The sequence below is a fragment of the Parastagonospora nodorum genome (assembly GCF_000146915.1).
Source record: "Parastagonospora nodorum SN15 chromosome Unknown scaffold_18, whole genome shotgun sequence".
NCBI lineage: Eukaryota > Fungi > Ascomycota > Dothideomycetes > Pleosporales > Phaeosphaeriaceae > Parastagonospora > Parastagonospora nodorum.
Window position 1 is genome coordinate 66,371 of NW_001884566.1, and position 12,613 is coordinate 78,983.

Genomic DNA, 12,613 nt, shown 5'->3' on the forward strand with positions numbered 1-12,613 from the left:
TTAGCTTTCGTTGATCACCGCACTTTCCTTCAAAACGATAACACTAGCCTCCGCCAGCATGACTTGCGCGTAGAGAATGCCAAATCGTGCGCACAAGCACTTTTGCTAGCCTGGGACGTGAAGAGCACCGTGCACGTAGGATTTGAGATAATTGTTCCAAGCTTGCTGGTACGACTGGAGTCATTTGGTGTAATTTCCGAGTTCAAGGTCCAGGATGAATGCGGGCAAGGCGATAGCGGAACATGTGTGGCAACGACAGAAGATCCTGCGGCAAGTGAACGCTCGAGCAAACGACCCAGACTCGATCTGCCTAAAACTGACGGGGCGCAAGTTCACGAAATACAGACCAAGCCGGAAGCACTCATCGCTGTCTTGAGATTCATTCGTACTTCCGCTCTCATCCCGCCATATCTCAATCCACCCTGTCTGTGCAGATTCTCGCCAGCATCCTACTCGCAAAGTTTCTACTGGCTCATATCGCAAACAACAAAGACAATCGCCGTTTACTGAAGAAAAGAAGGTGCGGCTCGGAGTCCCTCCCTCCTACGCTACCAAGCACGTACTTCGACTGGCTACATAGCACTGGAGCCCATGATTCAAGCTGTCCCTTCTCTTTCCAGTTCTTCTCAACCTTGATCAGCGAACCGGGAAAATCATGCCTCGAGGGCGCACGTGTAGGATACTGCGCCTAGGTTCTGACAAGGCATCTGGCTGCAATGTGTAGGCAGTACGGTGACTATGGCTCCATAGATCGAGACCGCGAAGAAGTGAACCCGAACAGTCTAGATTTTGTGGAGTTCATCCATAAGGAAAGAGTGACATCGGATCAAGCAGCAGTTGGAGCGAGCGTTGTGTCGAAGAAAACTGCTTTGAATGGCGAAAAGAAGGCAAACGTGACGAACGGAAACATGGTTAGCAAATGACCCACAGCCACCCTCAGAGATAAAAACGCATTTTCCTACATACTCGTCGGAGAAGCTCTCATTCTCTCAACGTTTAGGTGAAGTGTGTTCCATTCGCAAGTGCGAGGCATTCCCATTCCGTAGAAGCAAGCGGTTTTCTGCTCATGGAAACTAAGGCAGAAATTGTGGCTTCCACTGTTGTTTTGGAAACCGTCCCTCCTCCTAGCCTCTACTTTTCTGCGAACTCCGAAACTTTTGCAGTTTTGAAGACCTTTCTAGGTCGGTAGACGATAGTATCGCCTATAGCCCCGATTTTGGTGCGTGATTTTCAAAGTTGTGGTTGTATGCTCAAGGACATGGGCATATCGAACCAACGGAAGGGATGTTGGTAGGCGGAGAGACTCATGCCATACATACCTGCGGGCTATACAGATATTGCGGAAGAGTACAAAGCGCTCAGTAAGAAGCGCAAATAGGTGAATCTCTCGGTGGCATTGCGGACACCCAGATTCGTCTTGCCTGCCTTGCGCTCCACCCTCTTCCGGAACAAATTGACAACCAATCATACAACACCTCTGTTTCTTGCCTATAGCCGTCCTTGGTGCCTCTATCCATGTCCTTGCTCGTGCACATCATGCGACGGGACACAAGTCTCACGTTTCCCCAGGTGCACGTATGATTGGCTGGTCGGCGACCGGGGACCTAGCTAAGATCGGCAGGTCGAAAACACCAACCTTCTAGAGGCCCGTCGCCACGGCTGTTATGAAGCTTCTGTCAACGTGCTCGGGATGATAGACTGACAAAAGGCACAAGCGGAAGCTTTCCCTGATAGCGAAAGCTTGGACCGTCCCGTTATAAGTCCAATGGAAATCTCCAACTGCTAACGCTACGCTTCTCCACCCAATACTCAGGTGCTCTGTCAAGGTCGCAATGATGATTTTTGCGAATAGCCTGTTGTGGGTGTCAACAGTTTTTGCAGTCGCGTCCGCACAGTCTGTGAACTTGACACTTGTTCCAGTCGCGACAGGCTTCAAGGACGAGAACACCGGTTTCGTCTACGGCGGCTCTCCAATTCTTGTCGCGAATGACAAAAGCGCAGACGATGGCGGCTTCCGCACATTTGCAGTCGCGCCGCCTCCGATCTTCAAGCAAATCGCCCATCAAAAGACCGGTCGCTCGAAAGTTGTTGTCCCTGTCCACGATATTGGCGGTCGCGATTTAATCATCAACATCCCTTCTCCGGACTCTCTCATTCGCGTGTTCGACACAAAAACTGGCAAAAAGGTCGATAGCAACGACAAGATACAACTCGGTGATTGGAGCACAGCGTGCGTTTGGCGTAGCCAGAAAAGTGGTGCAAGCTACTTGTTTCTATTCGGCAAGAGTAAGGTGGTGCAGTTCTTGATTCGAGACAAGAAGAAGGATGTCGAAATTGTTGAAGTACATTTTCCATCAATTCCTTGAGTACTCGGGCTAACTTCATTTCAGGTACAGACCTTCCCTGTACCCATTGAGGGCGAGACGTGCACTGTCTTCTTGAACGGCCAGGTCTTTTTCTCTGCGGAAGACCGCCCCTTGTATTCCTTCCAAGCGACCGAATCAACCAGAGCACCGGAAGTAAAGACTGTGAGCGACAAAATTGAAGTTGCTGGGCTTGCGACATATCACAGCAACTCGAGCGACTACCTGTTTGTCTTTCACGGCGAGGTCATGGACGTATATGACAGTAAGATTGCGCCAAAAGGCACAGTCGAGTTCAACGGCGTTGCAGATCTTTCCATCGAAGGTGGATTGTCCTTGTTGCAATCTTCGACTGAATCGTACCCCGCCGGTATCATCGCGTTTGCCTTCGAAGGTGAGGATGGTAATGGAGTCGTTGCCGCATCGCTAGCCAGTGTCCTCGCACCACTTGGTATTGCAACCAACACAGCATACAGCCCCAAGACTAAGCCCTGTACTCGTTGCGAGAGTGCAATCTCCGAGAAGTGCTCCAACAATGGATTCTCTGCAGGCGGTGGCTGCTCGTGCTTTGCTGGCTTCTCTGGAAAGGAATGCAATAAGAATGCCTGCCTCAATGACTGCTCCGGACATGGCAAATGTGACGGTCCGAATGTGTGCAAGTGCAAAGACGGCTGGACTGGACCAGATTGCTCGTTTGTTGCGGTCAAGGCAAAGTATGAGACCGAAGCAAACGGTGGCGATGGCGATGACCCTGCGGTCTGGATCCATGCCACGAAGGCCGACCAGAGCAAGATCATTACCACCACCAAATCCAGCGATGGAGAGGGCTTTGGTGTGTTCGACTTGCAAGGCAAGCTCTTGCAGCACTTTACAGCGGAAGAGCCGAACAACGTCGACATTATCTACAACGTGACTGTGGGCAGCAGAAAGACTGATCTCGCGTTCGCTGCCTGTCGAGGCGACAACACTCTTTGGTAAGCTGCCACTCACACCAAACTCAACCACCCATGCTAATTGCCCCATGTAGCCTCGTCGAGGTCAACAGCAGCGGCCTCATCCAGCCCATCGCCGGCGGCAAGCAAAGCCTTCCGGAAGACTACGAGCCCTACGGCTCCTGCACCTACCACTCGCGCAAGTCAGGCAAAGACTACCTCTTCGTCAACAACAAAAAAGCAGAATACCTACAGTACGAACTCAGCTCTACTGTCAACGGTACCCTCCAAACGAAGCTCGTGCGCCAATTCACTGGGGGCTCGGGCGGTCAAGTCGAAGGCTGCGTCGGCGACGATGGAGCCGGCTACATCTTCCTCGGCGAAGAGCCGCTTGGGATTTGGCGCTATGAAGCCGAGCCCACTGGCTCAAACACGGGTGTCCAGGTCGCCAAGGTCGGCGATGCCAGTGGTCTCTCAGCCGACGTCGAAGGCATTACGCTCGTGCCCGCGAAGTCTGGACCTGGCGGCTATATCCTTGTGTCTAGCCAAGGCATCAGCGCGTACAAGGTGTACGAGCGCGCGCCGCCACACAAATACGTTACGACGTTTACGATTGTGAACAATGAAAAGAAGGGTGTCGACCATGTGAGCAATACGGATGGATGTGCGGCCGTGGGCAACAGGCTGAACAAGGATTTCCCGTATGGGCTTTTTGTCACGCACGATGATGCTAATGAGCTCGCTGAGGGTGGGACGGCGAAGGAAGCGAGTTTCAAGTTGGCGAGTTTGGTGGATATACTTGGGGAAGAGAGGGCGAAGGGTTTGGGGTATTGATTTGGTTTTATTTTACTCTAGACAAGTGCCTTACGTATTCCTTACGTATATGTCCAACACGCAGTCACCGATTTGCGTTCGTTCCGTGATTCTTTCTCATTAGCCACATTGCTACTCGTGCTACTTTTGCCAATATGTCCGCGTCATTCATCACGCTCCCCTAATTGGAATCGAGCAGCAACCTCTCCCTGACCGCATACCTGTGCAGGTCACTCCTCGCAAGTTCCAAATCCAGCAGCATCGTGTAAATCTCTTGCCCTAGCCACAGTCTCGTGCACCTCCCTGTTTGCACGCTCGTAATCGAGCAGAAATTCCCATCCTCCCGTGAAATCACCAAGCGCCGCATTAGTAAGTATAAACCTCTCCTCGTCATTGATCCCATGTTCTTCCGCATCACGTATGTGTATTTTCTTCTCGAGCTCCAGTAACCACAGTTTGCATCCTCCACCACGAGCGTGTCTCGCTTGTAAGACCTCCTCGTCGAAGTGATCAATCAGCATGTTTCCTTTAGACAGGTTAGCTGGAGGATCTATTCCATGCAAGCTCGTCTCAAACTTACTTCGGTATTCGAAGCGAAAGGACCCCAATAGCACAGAGGGATACCTGTGCGCATCAAAATGTAGATTTGGCCAGAACTCGGTAACAGGCGTGCGCATACGCGTCACGCATCCCGTCGCATCGCCATAATCCCATGCTGTATTTTCGCCGTACATCTCCGCGAAAACTTTGATGCTACTGTACGGGCGAGCGTAATCGCAAATCTGCGCCAGCTCTGTGTCTTGGATGTTGTATCTGTGACAGTAACCATACGCAATTTGGGTGTTGGCCTGCCCGGTCGCCACATAGTATCGCATCTTCCAGTCTGTCATCTTATCCCGCGCCATGAGTTCGATGAGGCGTTGTAGAGCTCCGATATCGATACAGTTTTGGTTGGAGAAGAGCTTTGGCCAGAGCGAGAGCAGGTGGTCGAGATGGACGACTGCGCGTCGCTTGCAAAGATTGTGCTTGAGATAGAGGGGCCATGAGTGTGACGCGAAGATCTCAATAGCTTGCGCAAGTACATCAAGTAGCCCTTCCGGGCTGTAATCCTCCTCCGGCGACAAGTCGAGGTGCAAGTGAAAATGCACACTCACGAAATCCGTCAGTGCACATATCGTCGTATCCTTTGTCGCACGCGACAAGCCATAGTCCGCTGCTGGCTCTCCATAACTCCAGTCAAGACCAGGCATGACAGGTATGTAGGCCGTTTGCTTCTCGACCATGTAGCTGCGCGCCTCGTGGTAGACGGCGGAGCATGTCTGGAGGAGTGCAATGTAGGGATCGGGCTTGTTGAGGTATACGGGATTGAGGGGTACCCGTTGGTAGTCCTTATCAAGCGCAAGGTGGTAGATTGCGTTTCTGAGCTCGCCCGGCAGACTGAAGAGGGTGGGCTTGTCGGCGACGAGAGGGAGCGCGTCTTGGACTGCGATGGTGAGACGCTCAGTGGGCTCGCGCCTCGTATCGCAATGCTCTATGGACATGGCTAATTCGGTCGCAAGCTGGAGTGACCGCGTTTGATGTGCGATAGCGATAGGTATTGGAGTGTCGTGAGTTGCTGCGGCTGTGTCGCTGGCGCGGCTAGTGGTGACTTGACCCTCCCATAACATCCGCATTCACAGCGAGTGGGCAATAAGCTGATTGGAACCCGCAATCTACATATTATGCCAAGCCTTGGCTACAGTGAAATTTCAAGCTATGCGTGGTGAGCTATAGTGTATTGTCAAGGACCCGGCATGTGTGAGTTTGCTTTGCACAAAATAACAACTTCTACCAAAGATATTTGCTGCATACCAAATCTACCTTAACCTGAGCTTCAACCGTCGACACCCATCCAACTAATCCACAGCACTTCCACACAACCACACGGAGAGAGGCTCTGCATACGTTAGGAGTGAGTCATCGTGCATCGTGTGGGCTGGGGCGAGCGCCACGGCTTTCGGGTCGTTGTTCCTTTTCCATTGATATCACCGGCTTTCGCTGGTGCGTTGAAGAAGAAAATTTCGTAATTTCGAGAGTTTTGGTGGAGGGATGTTGTGATGACAGGCTGTTGACGCGCCGACTAAATGAATTCGTATCTCTGGTAACATGGCAACAGAAAGCGGGCTACAGCGCTCATGTCTCCATTAACGCTCTGAGGCAGTGGAGTAAGGTCGACAATTTGCAAAGACGCAGAACAAAATTGCGAACTGACCTGACATCGACGCGATCACGCAATCAGCCTCCCACGATATCAGTCAACACTCTCGTCTTGTGTGTCTGCACTGCGTGCTTAGTCACCTCCCTCACCACGAAAGAGCGGTTTCGAATGTATACAGTCACTCATGATATCTCACAGCTTGCCCCAATGACGAACATTGCATCTGATTAGTCCTATGACGATTACATACCACGATTAGGTTTGCTCTCATCGCAATCAAACACCCTTATCATCCTCGATCACCAGCTCCTCCATCTGTCTGCTCGGCTCCTCATCCATGCCCATAAGTCCTAACAACGCCTCGTCATCAATGACATCGCGCATCTCCGGCTTTCGATTCGGCTGCTGCCCATGCGCCGCCTTCAACTCCGCAATCTTGCCCTCATCAAACTTCTTATACACTCTCGGATTCTTCCTCCCCTTTTTTGCATGTTCCTCACTTCGGAACTGGTATCCCCTAACTCTTGGGCCCTGGCCAGTTTTCTCGGGCAACGAGGGCTCGTAGTATGCTTCAAAGGCGGCGACGTCGGTGTCGAAGGTACCCGCTTCGATGGAGGTGCGCACGCCCGCGAAGAAAGCGGACAGGATGGCGTGGTTGTGGATTTGGATGAGCACCCAGCCGAGCATTTCTTTGGCCGCGAGGAGGTGTTGGAGGTACGCGCGGTGGTGCTTTATGCAGGCGTAGCAGGTGCAGTCAGTGGAGAGAGGCGTAACAGATGTGGCATGGTCTTCGTGCCACATGTCTATTCCAAGGGTGCATCGCGTGCTTGATGTCTCGTCTTTGGCAGGAGGAGGGAATGCAAAGTCGAGCACGATACCAGCGTCGGTTGCGTCTGCGAGGAACGGGACGGTGAAGAGATCCATTCCGAGGCCGATCTGGCAGTAGGAGCTCGTGCGGGCTAGCGGGCGCATGGAAAGATAGGCGTGGAAGGAGGTGCAGTTGGTCTGGTAGGTCATCCAGGAGATATGTGTCGTATATGGCAACACCGCTGATCTTGTCGACCATATCGTCGAGGAGATGTTCCAGGTACCATGATTGCAGATCACGCTCGATGGGCAGTATTGGCGCGAATATGCTCCAGCTCTTCTCGCCCTTGTCCAAGCTCTCTTTCCTGGCAATGATGTCTTGAAGCCACAACTCTGTCCGATCGCTCATCTTGTCCTTGCGCTTAGTGCCAATCGATTCTTGTCCGAATGGTATGTCCGCCAATCCGACCACAATATCCGGCTGTAGCTTCCGTACGGCGGCTGCATAGTACTCGGAGCTCATAGCCTTGAATCCGACCGATGTTGACAGGGCTATCTCCGTATTCGTGTTTGGGACGGGCACTGGTATTGGCGGGTTGCGACGCGCGCCAAGGATGAGGAGCGTGTCTTCTGGCAGCGCGATGAACTTGCGGAGAGGCTCGGGGACTTCATACTTGAAGATGGGCGGTATTTGCTTGGGGTGCTTCTCCACGACTATGCTTCGTCAGTGGGGCAAGCGTGGCGTATGTCAAAGGCACACACAATCCTCAAGCGGCACGTATACGCCATTGACATGTACGCTCTTCCGAAAGTTATCTGGCGATATGTGTGATATGACACCTCGTGATGTATTGCCGATGAAAGCGGGGGTTTGTATTGTCTTCCTTCCCACCAGCGAGATGCGGCCGAGACGCGGTGCCAGCGCGCCCGTCGTCTTCAGAAGCGTGAACTCGATCATCTCTGGTGGCAATTGATCCAGATTTCTCATAGCAGCTTGTTCAGCCATCTGGCGCGTCCAGTGCTGTTCTCTGACGTCTGGATAGACTGTGATCGCGATACGTGGGTCTTCGTGGACCCTGGATGATTTTTGGCATGGTGGGGTGACGATGCCGATCTTCAGCGTCGTTGCCGGGCGCGCACGTGAGATCGCGTCGCGTCGCGTCACGTCGCGTTCTTTTCCTCCATCAGCTAGCGTGGTTCCTCGGTCAATTGTCCCCTCTTTCAAGGTCCGTTTCGTGGCCGTGCTGTGCTTTTCGAAAGCCCGTCAAGCTTCGTGACCTCGTTAGTGTCCCGAGGTCGTGTTTGCTAACACATTTTTGCACGTAACCATAATTACGAAAGACGCGTTTTCATTCGAACTTATCTGCTGCAACAAGAGAAATTCGGAGTTCTCTGATCGAATATGAACGCTATCTATCTCCAAAAATAAGAAGACTTCGCACGCTGACCGTGCCGAAACCACGAGATCGCAACAACGCCCGACCACCATGAATGGGAAATTCGGCGACGACCAAGGCCTGGATCTTCTCGGGTTGAATTCCAGTCTGGTCCAACAGCTGCAATACTGCGCACAAGGTCTGACCAGAGGCAAGCACATCGTCGACCACTAGCACCGAGGCACCCTTCGAGATGGCATCGCGCTCTATTTCAATCGTCTCTTCTTTGACATTGCCATACGAAGATATGTGCGAGTTTAGCTTTGTGACTGATAGCGTTGGTGGTGGTAATTTGCCGCCATTGCGAACAATGACCAAAGGCACGCTGAGACTTGAGGCCAGTGGAGAAGCAAACAGGAAGCCACCTGCTTCGCAGCACACCATCGCATCAACTTGAGACATGTCGCCAGGGTAGAGAGACTTCAATAGCGATAAGCACAGAGCCAGGTCGTCGGGTTCCTGTGCTATACCGAGCACGTGACGGAACTGAGTGTCGGCGACAGGGAAATCTGGGATTGCTCGCACCATATCAGCCAGTCGCTGGGCATCGCCGTGCAGGAAGAGTGACAAATGCTTCTCAGCGAAACTCCTCGCAGCTCTAGGCCCTTTTACATTGTTGTCGAAATCGAAGTCGGGACACCAATCCAGCAGTGCGCTGGCCGTCTCTCTCTCCGCGACCCCAGGACCATCGCAACATCGGCGGTTGTATATTATCTCTTCGCTGGCTCGGACACGTACCTCGATTACGCGACTCCCGGGAACAAGGTGCGAAAACATTGCGACCGGTGCGGGATCTCGCATGCCAGTGATGAAAAGAACATCGGCCTCTGCAGCGCCGTACACAACATCCAGGAAATGCTCCTCTGGCAAATTGGGTCTTTGTTGAACTTGCGCTTTGAAGAATGCTGTCATTGCTGCACGGTGCTGCTCTTTGTAAGCACGATCATTGAGCAGACGAGCAAGGTCAGCTCCAGTGCTGGCTGCGTATGCGCGCTTGGTAGCATCGCTGATACTGCTGATATGAACCTCCAGACGTTCCCGGGCGTGGTCCTTGACCTCCGAAGCCCATTGTTCAGCGCAGTAGTCCTTTCCAGCACCGTGGTTACCCGTAACAAGAAAGATAAGTTTTGGCCCTGGCCGGTTCTTCGGCAGCGGACAAGCATACGCCAATACATTCTGTGGATCCATGACCTTTTTGAGACGAGCGAGTCTCTGCCGGTTTGGACCAAAGGCTTCGCTTACCAGCAATTTGTCTCGAGGATCAGGTCCAAGGTCCGCGCCATATATGCCTTGGCTCAATGGCAATAGCGCAGTGGTGAAATTGTATACCCATTGGATCGTAGATCGCGAGATTTCGTTACCATCCTCATCACGCGGCCAGATGCCTGTGATAACACACGCAAAGTCCCAGTCCCGGCAACCAAATGCAGTAGATGTATCCGCAACGCCTCGGATAGCCCCACCCCCTTGTAGGAGGTGGAGGTAACATGTTGGCGTGGGCCGATTTTCGATGGCCTTGACTAAAAGATCCGCTATCTGGTGGTTGCCAATATCCTTCAGGAACACGCAGCGCTTGAAAGAAGACGTCTTGCCACCGGCATGTCCACCATGCATGCGAGACATGTACATGTCGGTGTCAAAAAGTCCCTTGCAATCCACAGTTTGGACATCTTGAGGCTTACCAAAAAGTGTGTCGAAAGGAGTCGGAGCCCGATCTGGATCACTGTTGGAACATTCGTACATCGTCACGCCAAGACGCAACCCTCCATCGTCCCAGTGCAGACATGGGTCCGCAGACTGACTCCTCTCCAGCTTATCGGCGATCTCGTTGAACTTGGCAAGTTTATCCACTGCTTCCTCGCGATTACCGAGCGACACAACCCACTCGCGTACCAGAAACTTCGGAGCATTGTAAGCCCTGAATACCACACTGATCACGATACCGAAGTTTGTCCCTGCGCCTTTGACAGCCCATAGAAGCTCGGCTTCGTTATCAGGACGTATTGTGTCGCGTGGTAAGTATAGGGGCGGGACATGGCCAATGTGGAGAATCTCGCCAGTTGGGCTGACCATCACGACGCCGAGAACTGAGATCGACAGGACAGTCCGTGGCGCCGCGATAGGTGACCTATACCTGCCTTGCAGCCATAAGCCAGCACCGACACTCGGTCGTGAGCCCAGCGGGATGGTCATACCGGACTTCAGGGTTTCGCTGACAACTTGTCCGGTAGTGCATCCAGCACCCATGATGACTAGAGGCCCGTCTTTGACGTCGTCTCCTTTTATCCATGAGCCGTCTTGGAGAACATGGAGGTCGTTGAAAGCGCTCATGTCCACGCCGACAACATTGGGCTGTACACATTGACCGGCTGTGACTGCCACCGATGACCGTCAGGTTCAGCTTATACTTGCGTGCCCATTGCACACACTCTTGAACCTGCGGAATCGAATTTGGAGTAACTATGGCAGCATATTTTAGGATCCTCGCCTCCCTGTTCTTGATTGCCGTGGCTGACATCGCCGCTGGAACTTGTGCGAGTAATCTTGGCAAGGCAGTTGCGTGTTTGTTGAAAGCCACCATGATCTCCCGTGCATAGAAGACAAGATGATTCCCCGTTCGAGTGCCCAAGGCGTGGCATATGTCGCGGCACTTCTTCCGAACATCCGAGGCTTCGACGTCAAATCCCACGATGAAAGATACGAATTCGTCAAGACGCTCGTCCTCCACGGGTACCTGGAGCGTCAAATCGAGCCAAGTTGCAGTCCGATAACACACCAACCCGCCAAAGTCCAACTTCCCATCGCGATGAAATACCACCACCATCTCGTCTCCAACATCGCCAAGTGATTCTAATGCCTGCTCGATAAAAGCTCGTTTTGGATGCATGCCGTACATGCTATGACAGAACAGCACGACGTCGAACTTCTCGGTCTGCGTTTCATCGTGCAGCTCATACGCCTCTCTCCGAACTACGCACCCCAGCTGGTCATCAAGACGCTTCGCAAAAACCTCGTTCGGCTCAAACGCCTTGTACCGCTTGATCTTGCGTTTCATGCCCTCGGGCAGCGAGGCGAGGATGGTCTTTGGCCCGGGACCAATTTCTAGCACGGATATGGCGAGGCGGGAGTCAAATAAGGGACCAAGTACGGATGTGAGTGTCGGTGTGATGAAGGCACGATACATTCGATCATTGGGCGCCTCGTTGAAGTTGCTGAATCCGCCGGCGTACTGGTCGTCTGACAGTGTTCTTCTTGATGAATAGTCTATGTGTGCCGACGCGTGTTTCAGGGCTTGCTTTAGGGCGTTGAGGCTAGCCATATTGACGAGGGGATGAACTGATGGTATGCGGGATGAGAAGTTGGACGATATCCGTGAGATGTAAGCTATGTTTGCGCTAGCGCGCAGTGCAGCTGGGATCTCAAGCCACAAAAGCTTGCCCAGGCATCGATGCCGCTAGATAAGGTATACTTCTTTGATACTTTGACTTCTGAGCTTTCAATATCAGTAAACTCTTCTCACGGGTTTATCGCGCAGACGTTGTGTAGCAAGAACAAGATCGCCGAGTCCTCGAAATTGCCATCCTGCGAGTATCAATGCGAAGGTACTGCGATGTCCCTTTTAGTCAAAATGCAAACGCTGCTGCACTCCAACTTGGCCACAGCAGCATATTCTACGTCGCAGATGCAAGGTGGTTCTGCCTAAATTCATAAACGGAGTCTGTAGTGACGATCTATGTAAGGTCCGACATTGCGCTTGGATGATTATGTCGCTGTGAGGCGCAGCGAGAGTCCTCCAATTCTTTCAGCGCCCTCTGCCACAACAAAGTTACCCAAATGACAAGATTTTTTCGCCATGTCTCTCGAGTCACTTGAGACGCACGCAAGTCGCGTTGCTCCTATCGGAGTAGCTCTAATACTACTTACCCTGTGGTTCCTTGGGGGCTATGTTATCTTCAGGTTGGTGAATGCCAGTTTGAATGCATGTAAGAAACTCTATCAGCCCCGCACCTCTTTCCAAAGGAACCCGTAGCTAAAACAAATTGGCGGGGATGTAGTTACGAGTAA

The 12,613-nt window shown here is 52.4% G+C and overlaps 4 protein-coding genes across 4 annotated transcripts; 2 read left to right on the forward strand and 2 right to left on the reverse strand.

The window, feature by feature from the left end:
* Positions 1-655: 655 nt before the first annotated feature.
* Positions 656-923, forward strand: SNOG_10879 (hypothetical protein; the record flags this gene model as incomplete). Its single annotated transcript, XM_001801085.1, has 2 exons — positions 656-672; positions 725-923. 2 exons carry the CDS (start codon positions 656-658, stop codon positions 921-923), a joined length of 216 nt encoding a protein of 71 aa, XP_001801137.1.
* A 909-nt stretch (positions 924-1,832) lies between these two features.
* On the forward strand, positions 1,833-4,129 carry SNOG_10880 (hypothetical protein; the record flags this gene model as incomplete). Its single annotated transcript, XM_001801086.1, has 3 exons — positions 1,833-2,342; positions 2,397-3,337; positions 3,391-4,129. The coding sequence occupies 3 exons, from the start codon at positions 1,833-1,835 to the stop codon at positions 4,127-4,129; spliced, it is 2,190 nt and encodes a 729-aa protein (XP_001801138.1).
* Positions 4,130-4,338: 209 nt separating this feature from the next.
* On the reverse strand, positions 4,339-5,649 carry SNOG_10881 (hypothetical protein; the record flags this gene model as incomplete). Its single annotated transcript, XM_001801087.1, has 1 exon — positions 4,339-5,649. The coding sequence occupies one exon, from the start codon at positions 5,647-5,649 to the stop codon at positions 4,339-4,341; it is 1,311 nt and encodes a 436-aa protein (XP_001801139.1).
* Positions 5,650-6,581: 932 nt separating this feature from the next.
* SNOG_10882 (hypothetical protein) lies at positions 6,582-11,867 on the reverse strand (the record flags this gene model as incomplete). The annotated part of the gene is made up of 5 exons (XM_001801088.1): positions 6,582-7,241; positions 7,270-7,826; positions 7,875-8,356; positions 8,553-10,900; positions 11,037-11,867. 5 exons carry the CDS (start codon positions 11,865-11,867, stop codon positions 6,582-6,584), a joined length of 4,878 nt encoding a protein of 1,625 aa, XP_001801140.1.
* Positions 11,868-12,613: the final 746 nt, after the last annotated feature.